The 14,732-nt window shown below is 42.8% G+C and overlaps 1 protein-coding gene across 1 annotated transcript in view; it reads left to right on the forward strand.

Moving 5' to 3' along the window:
- Positions 1 to 14,732, forward strand: part of LOC129774361 (uncharacterized) — a 404,070-nt gene that overhangs the window by 244,820 nt on the left and 144,518 nt on the right. Inside the window, exon 4 of the mRNA XM_055778092.1 lies at positions 4,150 to 4,446. Within this exon, the coding sequence (XP_055634067.1) occupies positions 4,150 to 4,446 (297 nt within the window). The remainder of the gene's footprint in view (positions 1 to 4,149; positions 4,447 to 14,732) is intronic.

A 14,732-nucleotide genomic window follows, 5' to 3' on the forward strand; every position in this document is an offset into this window, starting at 1 on the left:
TTTCTTTTCTCTTTTTATAACGCAAAATGGCACAAAAACACTAGTATGAAAGAAGCAGGGAAAAGGTTCCCATACAACAATTGACAGTGACATCTTTCATTTGACAATACTGAAAATTCGGTACGTAGCACCCTTCCTGATATCTCGAGGGAGGACAGTCCAGGACCACTTTCCCCTTATCTTTCAACTTATCAACTAGGCACATGAACTAGAGTTCGTTGAGTTTGTCATTTCCAATTTCAATCTCCACATCTGTCGAACATCCAGATGCGAACTAGCCCAGGAGGCTGAAAGCCTCTCAAATCTATCTATACAGCAATTCCATGTCAAACCGATATAGTGGTTCTCAGATTTTCGTGAAAATTGGTAGTTTTGTTATTAAAAAATACTACACCTGCAGAAAATCGAATTCGAATGCTGCTCTCGTTATTATCGATTGTATTCGTTTTTTATTGTTTTCATAGTCCCGAGACCAGAGGCGCTATTTTTTTAAATATTTTTTCTGGGAAGCTGAGGATTTTTCACATAACATATGTCGAAACCAGAGAGGCGTTTGTTTTTGTTTTTGAGTTATGATTTTTCAAAGTTTACCGATGGTCCAAAAAATCATGTTTCACTTTAATACGGAGAACATTTGAATTTTTGCAAAAGTATGCCTCCTTTTTCTTTTTGAATATACTTCAAAAAGTCAGTAATTTTGAAGCTATCAAAAGCTAATAAAAATAATGGAATGTAGTTCGATAAAGAAAAATCCTTTTGTTTTGCATAAAATTTTTGTTGAAAAAAGGATTTCAAATTTTAAACTTTTCATTTTATGATTCTTCAATGTTTTTGTGTCTATCGTCTATATTTTATATGATTTTCATCTTCCAATATTTTCATATTTCGCATTCTCGTACTTTCATTTTTTCATGTTTTTCGTCTTTTCGTCTTTTCGTCATTTTGTCTTTTCGTCTTTTCGCCTTTTCGTTTTTTCTTCGTTTCGTCTTTTCGTTTTTTGGTCTTTTCGTCTTTTCGATTTTTCGTCTTTTCGTCTTTTCGTCTTTTCGCCTTTTCGTCTTTTCGTCTTTTCGTCCTTTCGTCCTTTCGTCTTTTCACGTTTTCCTTTTTTTCGTTTCCCGTCTTTTAGTCTTTTTGTCTTTTTTTGTCTTTTTTTGTCTTTTAATTTTTTGGTCTTCTGGGCTTTCCGTCTTTTCGTATTTCGTCTTTTTGGTATTTAATTTTTTTTTTGTATTCTTGTATGTTCATTTTTTCGTTCATTCCTTTTTTAATTTAATATTTTACTAGCTGACCCGGCAAACTTCGTCCCGCCCAAAATGGATTTTCAAACATTCACGTTTCCTTACTAAGCGAACGTTGATGGATCCAATCGCAGAACGACCCTTTACAATTTCTTTTTACCATAAATTTCCTAGTGCTTCTAGCGAAACTCATTATAACATAAAATTATTTTAAGACATAATTCTCGTTTATAGTTAGTCTATATAGTTAGAAGATATAGGAGTGCGTTTTTTTACTTCAAAAACAATTTCCGCTTCCGAATAAAAATCAATTTCATTAGCACAAACATCAAATGTACTAAAGGGTGTGTCACATCAAATTGCATCACGGAAAAAGCGCTGTAGAAATTCGCCCAGTAGACCGATCCTTTTGAAAATTTTAGACAGTAAAATAAAAACTATTAAACAACTTTTGGCATTTTCTTTTTATTCATACTTCGAGCCCAAGCCCGTATGCTCGCACCTTCCTCTTTACCCCGTCCATAAGGTTCTGTACAACGTCAGGTTGTAGTTTTTTGTTAACAGAAATCCATTTTCTCTTGAGGTCCGCCTCCGATTTGACAACTTTTGGGTTCTTCCGGAGGGCCTGCTTCATAATCGCCCAATATTTCTCTATTGGGCGAAGCTCCGGCGCGTTGGGCGGGTTCATTTCCTTTGGCATGAAGGTGACCCCGTTGGCTTCATACCACTCCAACACGTCCTTTGAATAGTGGCACGAAGCGAGATCCGGCCAGAAGATGGTCGGGCCCTCGTGCTGCTTCAATAGTGGTAGTAAGCGCTTCTGTAGGCACTCCTTAAGGTAAACCTGCCCGTTTACCGTGCCGGTCATCACGAAGGGGGCGCAAGAGCAGATCGCTTGCCACACCATGTACTTTTTGGCAAACTTAGATAGTTTCTGCTTGCGAATCTCCTCCGGAACGCTGAATTTGTCCTCTGCGGAGAAGAACAACAGGCCCGGCAGCTGACGAAAGTCCGCTTTGACGTAGGTTTCGTCGTCCATTACCAGGCAATGCGGCTTCGTCAGCATTTCGGTGTACAGCTTCCGGGCTCGCGTCTTCCCCACCATGTTTTGCCTTTCGTCGCGGTTAGGAGCCTTCTGAACCTTGTATGTACGCAGGCCCTCCCGCTGCTTGGTCCGCTGGACGAATGAACTTGACAAATTCAGCTTATTGGCGGCATCCCGGACCGAACTTCTCGGATCACGTCTAAACTGCTTAACTACGCGCTTGTGATCTTTTTCACTGACGGAGCATCCATTTTTGCCGTTCTTCACCTTCCGGTCGATGGTTAGGTTCTCGAAGTATCGTTTTAGTACTCTGCTGACCGCGGATTGGACGATTCCCAGCATCTTACCGATGTCCCGATGTGACAACTCCGGATTCTCGAAATGAGTGCACAGGATTAATTCACGACGCTCTTTTACGTTCGACGACATTTTTCCAAATTTACGAAAAATTGACAGTGAAGCATGGCCAACGTGATCTATACACTCTTATCTGATTATAAGCGAAAGCTGAAGATATAATTCCTAAAAATTTAATTTCTACAGCGTTTTTTCCGTGATGCAATTTGATGAGCTAGCCTTTCTCATGATGTTTCCCTTCGTACTGCTGATTAAATCTTATTCATTTAGAATCCGGAATCACAAAACCAGCTGTATTTCGTGATTGATTGAAGGTACAAAACTTGTTTTAGCATCACCATACAGATAATTCATTGTTCTATCAGAAAAAAAAAATTGAAAAAAATGTTCCTTTACACTTTGGAAATTTGTACGTTATATCGAGGTAAAATGTAACGAGGTAATGATGTATATCGAGTGACGTTATAACGAGGGTACGCTATATCGAAGTTTCCCTGTATTTCGAATGACATAAATAATCAATTCACTGATTGGCAAAAAAAATTAGGAAAAATCAGTTTCATTTCAGAAAAATAAAACAAAATTGAGTGTTTGTCAGGGAACCTATCGAAAAATCTGGGGAATCCTGAGAAATCAGGAAGGTTGACATCTCTGGTTTATGGTATGCCTTTATGGTATTTCTTGATGAACGACGCAACTTCCGGCGGGCACTTCGTACTTAAAATTTCCCCGTTCACGGCTAGTCTGGAGCTAAAGAAGAGCGACTCATTTCCTTCGTGGAGGAAGTAAAATAAGAAGTGCCCTGCCAGTCATTGCCATCCAGGGTGAGATAGGTCTCGTCGTCCATCACCACCGCCACGTCGCGATTCACCGGGAAAATCGACTTGACCATCTTATTCAGCCGCTGCCGCTGCGTCATTGCCTGCAGCTCCGAGACCAGTGGACGGGACTTCCGCTTCCTGACATGTGTGTCCATGTTCGCCAGGTACTTTTTCATTGTTCGGCCGGTTGCACCGACCTCCCGGTCAAGCGCACGCAACAATATAGCCACTTTTCCCTCGATCTTCCTCTTCAGCATCCTTTGGAGTTTCTTGTCGCTCGGGTCGTCGGCCGTCCGTAACCGGGCTTTCTTTCGATGCTCTGATTGTTGTCCAATATTGCCAAGATGTTGTAGATGCCGGAACGGGCGTATCCGACGTACACAAAGTGGCACGATGTTCGTTTTCGACGGTTTGACCGCGCACACTTCTGAACGGAGTAGCTTCACTGTTTTCGCCATCACGGTTAGAGTTCGACTGATAGAGCTGTCATTTTTTTTCTTCTAACTCATGGGCTACTATGATTGATGCTGCATGTCAATTTTTTTTAATGCAAACGTTAGTGCTCATCACTGTAGCAATCAAAGTGACACAATTAGTCTCCGTATACCACAATTTCCGATGATGTCTCCAGGCATAACGAAACCTCTAACGCATCTCATTATTCTTTTCTTTTCTCCCCCTCAAGGGTCTCATTTGGCTCCTCCAAGGGTTCCATGGTGGAGACGTTGGTCTTCGAGACCCCGACGCCCCTGCCGGAGCACGCCGAGCGGGAGTTTTTCCACTCACCGGCGGTACTGGCCGGCGCTGGCACCACCGTAAACAACGTCCACCACTATCACCATCTTCCCCACTATCACCATCCGCCGCCGCATCACCACCAGTCCCACTCCCACTCCCACCACCAGCATAATCAGCATCAGTCGGATGGCAGCGGCAGCAGCCTGGTAGGATTGGACGACAGCGGCATCGAGCTGCAGGAAGAGTAAGTACACATCCACCACCCATTGCTCACGTTTTGTTCATTATCACACCACCAACCTGGCGTGGCGTGGCGGAAGTGCTGCCAGCAAGCAAGATAGAGGGAGACGGTGGGAGCGTGATTTAATGCAATTTCCGGAGCAGACAACAATCACCCAACGAGTGAAGACTTTTCTTCAGTTGCGGCCAATTGTTTCCTCATCAAATGCGGAAATTTGAACGCTTGTTAGGGGGCACCATTTTCCCAGGCAACTCTTCGGAACGGGACACGCTTCGCGCAATTGTTTTGCGCGAAAGTTTTGCGCACAGATGGATAATCTTTCCGTCCCATGCCGAGAAGCCATGTGATAGTTCCTGTTAACCACTTCCGAACCTTACAAATCAATCGTGATTTTTTTATGGCGAATAATTTATTACGTGCTCAGGCTCTTCTCCCCGTTGGCGGCAGCTTCGCATCGATGGGCTCTAAAATCTAATTGCTCAATCAAGTCTCCCAGCATGCCAAATCCAATACGTTCCATACGACATCGAGCTGCTTCGGATTGGGGAAACTGAAACTAGTCAAGCGAATAACACAAAACGCGTTACAAAAAAAACCTATATGACAGTAGCAATAACACGCAATAAAATCGGCTATAGCTACCGCTCGCGTTCGATATGCTGATGATGATGTTGATGCTGCCGCCAATGATCGTTTGTATCTTGTTGATTGGACTCATCCTGTGCTCTCACCGCGATGCGACGGTTTTGTTTTCAAATGTTTATCTCGCCCCTCATTGACCTCACTCATTCACTGACTCACTCACTCAGTCAGTGGTGAACAGTGAGAGAATTGTTGACAGCGAAAAAAAAATCGATTTTCTTTCTCTCTCGCTCGGAGTACCTCACGAACACAAACATCGCGTGAGTGAATGGCATTTTTCCCATTAACTCTCCCTCTCTTTATCGCAGAATTTTTGAACGATTCTTATTCGAGTTATCAGAATGGGGTGGCGATGATGTTGGTGTGGCAACCACTCAAACAAAGTTTATTTTTAGGCAACGCTCCTATCGATGTGTGTGTGTGCGTTTGCTGTATGTCTTTCTCTCTCGCTGTATTATAAATAAGAATGAGAAAACTCGAATTTGGTTTTACTGTCTCCGCGAAAATCGGTATCAATTTTTGCTAATCTTGGTTTTTCCACTGATGTGATCACCGTCAAAAATAACCGCCATGTATTTTTTCCTCGGGGAAATTAATTGCCAATCTTGCTGTAAACAACAATTGATTTACATTCGAACCGGGCACCGCTAAAGTTCATGAATGAAATTTACTTGCAAATTCCTCCAGCAACAACATCTGCTGATTTCATTACCCTCTTCCCGCATATTCTTCTGCTGCGCTTCATTTATTTCCATTCCATTCGCATTCGAGATAAAAAAAATTGCGAGGAGAGCGAAATGATCAGCACAAACATGAAACAAGAACAAGAAAACAGAATGACATAACCGGTCTCATCCAGCAGATTCGTGTGTGCATGGTTCGCGAAAAGCATAATTCTCCATCGCTCCAAGATTCCTCTCCGCGTTGCGATTTATGCTGAATGGCTGTCTGCCATCAGCATAAATCGTACCATACCATTGCTGCACTCGCTCTCGCGTTTGCGAGAGCGTGAGTCCTTTTCCGCTGAGTTGCATTGAATGAGTGATACCTCCGCAAACCCTTTCGAGACTGATATTGTGGAGATTTTTGACGTAGGATTACGTCAAACATATTACACGGATTATAAACATATTACGGATTACATATTGGGGTACAAATTGAAAATCGAAAATCGAGCCCATCGTGAAAAATGTCCAATTTCAATCCCTTATTGCTCAGTCATTTCATGATGGATTGATGAAATTTTTGCGTCAATCGATTTCGGCACTCCATAACAATTTTGACGTAGGATTACGTCTTTCGGGAACATATTGGGGTACAAATTGAAAAATGAAAATCGATCGCATCGTGAAAAATGACCAATTTCAAACGCTTGTTACTCATTCATTTCATGATGGATTGATGAGATTTTTGCATCAAACGATTACGGCACTCCATAACAATTTTTCACATTGAATAAAATAGTATATATCATATAACTAACTATCGGACAATTGGATAAATTCAACCCCTATCCAAACAGAGATACCCAGTCATGATTGGTCGAAATTGACGTCATTTCTTTTTCGCGCCTGATTCGTTCTCTCACCGCCAAGCTGCTGGCAATCGAGTAGGAGGCGCCTACTTCACACATACCAAATGATATAAAAGGAAGGAGCATTCGTGGATCTCATTCATTCTTACAACGGACGTGGAACGGACAACAACAAGTGGAGAGCAGCAGCAATGAAAGCGGCTAATATATAGACGAGCATTGAAGTTGAGCGGTCAAAATGCGAGCTGTGTCTCACATCGAGCTTCTATGGCAGCATAAACAGCGGTAAACAGTAGCAACGGTTGTTGAAACCGGTCTACTACTAGTGGCCCCAGCAAGCATCAAGAGCGGATCGTTTCAGGCACGCTCTCTCCGTCAGAAGTGCGAGAACGTTTCTTGGCATCGTGAAAGTGCAGTATCGAATCTGAGCGGCCAACAATTGAGCTGTGTCTCACATAAGTGGCAGTAGCAGCAGCAGCGGCGGTAAACATCAAGGCTGAACCTCAACAATCGAGCTGTGTCTCGCATCGGTCCACTACTGTTGGCAACAACAAACATCATGAGTAGAGAGTTTCAGGCATGCTCTCTTTCTCTACTGCTGCTGCTGCTACTGCTACTCAGTCAGATTTCTCATTCTTGTTGGACGCTCAGATCGATAAACATATGTGTTTCCAGTGTGCATTGCTGGTACTCCTGTTCACATCAACCAATACAATTGGATGCGGTTATGGAGGTAAAGGAGACAAAGGATCCGGTTGAGGAAGAGTGTATCGCAAGGTTCCACATGACAACATCCAGTGTATCAAACCCGCTATCCGTTGTTTAGCTCACCGTAATGGTGTCAACGAAACCCTTGCAAACCGCCGCACAGAAGCTGAAGATGCCAAAGCCAAGGAAAGCAGCAGCGACTCCGAAAAAACTACCGCTGCCAAAAAGTTAACAACTGCTACATCCGACTGAAACCTCACATTAGCACGCAGCAGATTCCGTACAACCCATTTAACCATTCCAGTCCTTTTCAGGACTTTCGATATTGCTTTGAAACGAAAGAGTTTAATTTATTGTTTTCCACTTATCATAAAAATGATATAAAACTACGATCAAAAATACTGTTTACTTTTACATTTTCTTTGATCATGTGCAACTAACAGGAAACTTATCACGTCAGAAACATACTTCCCATCAACCAACCTGACTGGATGCGGTAAGGGAGGCGAATGACATATGTATGCATATATATAGCGAAACGGCTCCGGTAATGCCTCAAGGAATTTTCTAAAATAATATTTTGCCGATGCCTTTGCGCGAACTACACGGGCGAGTAGCACCATAATAGCAAATCAAATGTCGAAGTTCGTGATATGGGTGCGTTCATCGCAAATTCGGTTCGGCGTCGGTTTAACCCTTTCATTACGGCAGTGTGCTCCGCCGAAGTGCTACCCTACGGAGCACTTCGCCGAAAAGTATGCACATCGCGCTGGTGTGATCGAAGAGCAGTATGAATTTCATGTCGTCTAAAGACGACGTTCGTACACACAGCTCGTCGCGTGGATGTCGTCTATAGACGACATTCGTACACACAGGACGTCACGCGGATGTCGTCTATAGACGACGCTCGTAACGGAAGGGTTAACCATCAATAACTACGCTTGGCAACATTGACATCTGGCAATTTTCATATAAGATTTTTCCCCCGCATGTTAAAAGTGGTTTTTCATGTACATAAAAGCGCAGCGTAGTATGTCAACTGCTTCTCGGTTAGAAAATAAATGAGCGACCCGTCCAATTTCAAACGCTTATTGCTCATTCATTTCATGATGGATTGATGAGATGTTTGCATCATACGTTGTCGGCACTCCATAATAATTTTTCACGTTGAATAAAATAATATATATCATGTAACTAACAATCGAACAATTAAAAAATCTCAACCACTATCCAAACAGAAGATACCTAGGCCTGATTGATCGAAATTGACGTCATTTCTTTTTCGCGCCTGATTCGTTCGTTCACCGGCAAGCTGCATGACAATCAAGTAGGAGGCGCCTAACTCACACATACTAAATGATATAAAAGGAAGGAGCGTTCGTGGATTTTATTCATTTTTACAACGGACGTGGAACGGACAACAGTGGAGAGCAGCAGCAGTGGACGCGGCTAATATATAGACGAGCATCGAAGCTGTGTGGTCAATAGGCTAGCTGTGCCTCACATCAAGCTTCTATGGCAGTATAAGCAGCGGCAAACTACTACTACTCTACTAGTGGCAGCAGCAAGCATCGCGAGCGGAGCATTTCGGGCACGCTCTCTCCATCAGAAGTGCGAGCACACGCTTCTTGGAATCGTGAAAGTGCAGCAGTGAACTTCAAGACAAGCATCAAATCTGAGCGGCCAACAATTGAGCTGTGTCTCATATCGAACTTAAGTGGCAGTAGCAGCAGCAGCGGCGGTAAACATCGAGGCCTAACATCAACAATCGAGCTGTGTCCCGCATCGGTCCAGTACTGATGGTAACAGCAAACATCATGAGCAGAAAGTTTCAGGCAAGTGCTCTCTTTCTGCTGATGCTGCTGCTCAGTCAGATTTCTCATTTTGATCGACGCTCAGATCGGTAAACATATATGTTTTTAGTGTTTTAAGTGCGGTCACATCAGATCAACATCAACCAACATGACTTCATGCGGCAAGGAAGGCAAAGGAGGATCGAAGCGTATCGCAAGGTTCAACATGACAATATCCAGTGTATCAAACTCGCTATTCGCCGTTTAGCTCGACGTGATGGTGTCAACGAAAACCACTAAAATAAAAACACAAATAAGCAGCAGCGGCTCCGAAAAAGCTACCGCTGCCAAAAAAACAACAGAAGTGAATTGTTGTTTTTGTTGCTTCATTAATTTTTACGCGAGTAAATATGTCGGAATATATGTTCACGCAATATGAGCGCCAATCTCGTAAACGTGCCTTGGAGCTGAAAAAACTTTCTATCACTGATACCGAAAGCTCGATTGTAACACTGGTGAAATGAACAAAAAATACCCAACAACCAAACCAAACGGCCCTTTTCAGGGCCATCAGATCGTTATCAAAGAGTTTAACAATATATTTTTTCAAACATCCAAAATCAGCATGCGACAGATAGCCTAACGTAATCCTACGTCAACTATGCGGTCGTGCCTCGGACACAATCTTCTGTGATATGTCATGAAACTAACTATAGAACAATTGAAAAACAGGAAGTGGGTTATATCTATGGTATAACCGCAAGAGTGACGTAGGACTATCGTTGATTTAGAGATTATTTGTATGAAGTTGAATCTGAATTCATTCTGAATGAATGAATATTTGGAGAACTTCGAAAACGAGAGCGTTACGTTGGAGGCACAAGGTTTTATGCATCCAATATTGGATACGGAAATATCCTACTGATGGGGAAGAATAATCTTCAGAAGCTATCCTGTTGATTGCGATTGATTGAAAAATCACAAAACCTAATGTATTTGGTCACAGTGTTACATGGATAGAAAACATTAAAATAAACTCTTTCATATGAATGTAATTTTAAATTCCCAGAGGAACTGGCAGATTATTTTCAGTGACGATTAGATATTTCCACATTTTCCTCGATACTGGAAGCCCACCAGTGGTTAATGCTAACTCGATAACCACCTGTTAATAGCACTTGATTGAAACATATTTGGTCACAGTGTTACATGGATAGAAAACATTCAAATAAACTCTTTCACATGAATGTATTTTTAAATTCCTAGAGGCACTGGCAGATTATTTTCCGGATCTTTCTCGATCCAAACGGAAAGAATTCCGTGCGTGTATGTGTGTGTGTGTAGCGGCTGCTTCGAGATCTTCCCGGGGAACCGTTTGTAGCATCACTCTCCTCCTGATGGATTCCCTTCTGGCCTAAGGTGCACAAACAGGCTCTTGGTGACACCGTTCATCCGCGCTTTCATGATAAATGAAGAGCTTCACCACAACAGCGACAGCATGCTCCAATCGCTGTTCAATTAGAACTGAGTGGATTTCCGAGCGGTGCTCGCTTATATACCGATTGGTGATTTCAATAGCCTATTTTGAAAGCAAATTTAAGACTATTGAAACAAGTTTTTGGATCAGAAAGTAACAAGTATAGAACGCGTAGACATTTTATCTTTCGAATGAAGTGTTTATCATACCATTTCGTTCAGTTGTTTAGGAGCTATTAACACTCAAAATCTCGGTCTCCGGCGTAACGCTTTCGTTTTCGAAACTTTGATTTTACACCCCGGTATAGAAATGAAAGACGTAGTCCTACGTCAAAATCTTACTAATAAAATCCTAACGGAAATACCCACTTCTGATTGGTCGAAATTGACGACACATGCGGCGGTTCCCTAACAGAGACATCAAAACCAAGCAGCCTAGGGGAAATCGGCATTGCGAATTCATACAAATCGGGGGTATTTTTGTTCCGATTGAAATGTGTTTCCCTAACACAGACTTCAAAACCGAGGTTTCAGGGGAAATCGGCTCTGCAAATAAATGCAAACTGCGAGTACTTTTGTCCTCGCTTGCCTTTGTGCAGAGTGGAATATGTCTGTTCTAACATGATCTTCTAAACTTAGGAACCTGGGAAAATCGTGCAGCCACTAGAAGCGAATGAACTTCCCAGTTTCAAGCAAATTCGAGATTCGAGAAGTATGTACACTTTTGGGATGTAAACTTCAGAGGGAAATGTAAAATAAAATAATCGTTTGATAATTTTTTTTTGTCTTTATTGGAAAGATTTTCAGCCTTAGGCTGGTTCATCAAACGTTTGATAATTCTTCCGTACATATATTTTGTTCTAGTCATCATACCAAACGTAAAAGGTCCGTCATTAAATTTACTAGTAACGAAGAACAATCAATCACAATAAATGAATTGACTTTACACGGCATTTGTTAATTTTTTTCACTCACAGAGCAAATATATTGAACTCAATTGAATTTGGAAACTGTTTCATTCAATCAAGAATTTTATCAATACAAACGAATGATTGCTAAGCTAAGGTAGTTCCACGTCAACCTTGCGGTTATATCATAGATATAACCCACTCATTTTATTTATTTTAGAATGTATCGGTGATTATATTTTAAAAAATATTCATTATTCGTGTCCGCGTGGATATAGTTTATACCCCCTACCCCCCCTAGAGTTGTCGACGTGGTATGCGGACGGCCCCTAATAAATTAAGCTATCTATCATATGGTTCCTGTCGAAAGACATGAAAAATTATCAAAGTTACTGTTCGATTTTTCGAACACTTGGCCTAAAATGGGTTAAACTAACCAAATCACAAGTTCGATTCTACATCTATCAGAACACAGGTCTACATTCGCGAGCCACGAACTGATCAACCCTATATTCCAATCCTACGATTCTTTATACAAAGTCTACACAAAGTACTCGTGAGTCCGCTCGAAAATCTCCAATAAGAATCATGCTCCCATCTCCCATCGCCATGTTGAGAGCTGACCCAGAGAGACTGAGTGAGAGTGTCGGGTTGCGCGTATTTGTTGTAACAGCGGGAGAGTGTGTGTGAGAGAGAGAGAGGGCGCGCGCGTATGGTGGGAAAAAAGAGAGCTACGCTGCGCTTCGGGCAGCGGGTTGCGTTTTCGCTGCGACGACACGGGCCAAAAACAATCAAATCCAGTAGAATATTGTTAAGGCGCGCATGTTTTTCCGCTCCTGCTGTATGTTGGCTGGCTGACTGACTGACTGACTGGCTGCTGTTGTCGAAAAGTGACCGAGTTGAGTTGAGAAGGTGATTGGGTTGTGATTCTGCTGCAAGGGAATAGTCTCGAAAGATTGTTGCTTGAATTTGGAAGTTATAAATATAAACGCGCGGCGCGGTTCGGAAATACATAAAGTTTTCTTTCCGGGAAGAAGCAGAAGGGAACCACAGTGTTTGTCGAAAGTGCAGTGTCCGATCGGTGTATAACGAAGGAAAGAAGGTTAAACTTTCAACATCTGGAATAGTGCGCTGCTGTGTATTAATCGACTGCTGTGATCTCACCTAGAGGGGGAGGAGCATTATTCCGTGAAGCCACAAATCCTAGCAGGCGCTGCTAATATTTTGGAAGAGGGTGCAAAAGGTGACGACACGACGGCAGTGTTGGAAAATGTGAGTTAGTGATTAGACCGAAAGTAAAAGTGTATTTCTCGGTGCTGCCTTGTTGGTTGTTTCTCGATTGCGTGACGACCGCCGAGTTGTATCCGCTTTTCCGTGCGTGCATCTGTGAGCTAACAGTTTTGAATATTGGGCAATCGAGAGAGATGTAAACGGTTTACCATTGGGTAATCGTCCCCGATAATTGTGCCATTTTGCAACAAGTGAACGTTTTCGTTTCGGAGTCTGTTCATCATCTACGCAACGACACATCTTGAATCATTTCCGCGATTGTAACCAACCATATTTGTTGGTAAGTATAGATGTGGGGTGTTGGGTGGTGCGGTTCGTAAAATCAATTTCACCGGATGAAGCTCACTCTCAACAGCAGCAGTGACTACTGCCACTGCTAACTTTCAAGGTCACTCGAACTGTCAAAACAGTCATTCGGGAGGGGTAGTGACTGCTCTCTGTGCTGCATAGCTTGCAGGCGCAGCACTTGAAAGGGAGCAAATATGGTGGAGTTGTTTTTGAATTGCTGCCAAGTGGGGCATCTTCTGTTGCTCCAGAGAAGTGGCAACCATTTTCAAACTATTCGGCAAGCTGCCAATAGTCGAGGGGCGGCAGAAAGGTTGCTCTTCTCGAGGCGCGTCGTCCTTTCACTGCTTTCATCTCCAGCGAACTTTGTTTATAGTTCGTTCATTATTTGCTGCTAATTGTGCGGCAGTCAGTGCGCATGACGTGACATTCGAGATTCCCCCCGCTGCTCCTTCCGCTCCACCGTGGGCCAACATATTTGACCCACTGGACCAAATCAAAACAATTTCGAAGACGTAGTTTGGCTTCAAGATGAGCGAACCATTTGACCTTTACTCATTCCTGCTGTTGTTTCAAATTCAGTGACGTTCAATTACTCACCCAACATCGCTGCTATCGGCTGGATGAATGACACTTGAGTCGAACTTGTCGTCGCGCAGCGGAATGGATGACATCATTTCGCTGCTCGCCTTGAGGAAAACGCCCGAATCAAACCTCCCTCCGCCGTCGTTTTGCTTCACCGCGAATGGGATATTTACATAAAGCCGAAGTCGCTCTCTAACGTTGAACTTCCTCCGCTGCATATCGGTCAGAACCCCGTTAATTAAATGCCAACAGAGTTTGGCGGTGTGTTTCTGTTTCTGTTCTTTGTAGTCATTTTATTTTCGTGCTCTTTGTAAGCCACAGTCCGTCTCACTACGGACTGTGGCTTATGGAGTTCCGAGGAACGTTCCGCTAGATGAAATTGTAGCCGGGGTTGGGGGTTCATAACATGCACGAAAACCTAATTGCGCGGAAGGGTGCATTTAGTTAATGCGCCGCCAAGTGCCGAACAACATTTGAATATCTTGCGCACTGTTGAAATGAAAGGTCGACAGGCGAAGGAGAGCGAACTCTGGCGTGCTTTATCGCTAAATGGTTAGAATAATAAACCACACTTACAGGCCGAAACTGTGTCCTGGTACAAGATGAAGTCATCCGCACGCGAAACGCAAATCACTCGACGGAATTTTGATAGTGGAGAGTTTTCAGTTACCAATATGAATCCCTTTACTTCCAGATGTCAAGATATTCTGTTAAAACTTGATGAAGAAATCGACACCTCGCTACCGGTTGAAAATTGTGGAAAACTATTACCAAACTCTGAGATCAGATTGAACTGTGAAGAGGTTTGATGCTTTGTTCAATTGCCGATGGAACAAAATTGTCGAGAAAACAGGTATCGATTCAATATTCATATACGGCTGCAAATCATGGAGCGAAAAAATATTGCAATGTAAGCTCTGCCCATTTTTAATCTCTATAAATGAAAATGGAGTGCCAATTGTGTTGGTAGGCGCAAAACCCGAGGAAGGAATGGTCCGTCTTTATTTTGGTGTATCCGTCTCTTCCTGTAGATCAATATAGCGGAGAGAAAAACCGGAAATTTTTTGG

Source organism: Toxorhynchites rutilus, chromosome 1, assembly GCF_029784135.1.
Source record: "Toxorhynchites rutilus septentrionalis strain SRP chromosome 1, ASM2978413v1, whole genome shotgun sequence".
Classification (NCBI taxonomy): Eukaryota; Metazoa; Arthropoda; class Insecta; order Diptera; family Culicidae; genus Toxorhynchites; species Toxorhynchites rutilus.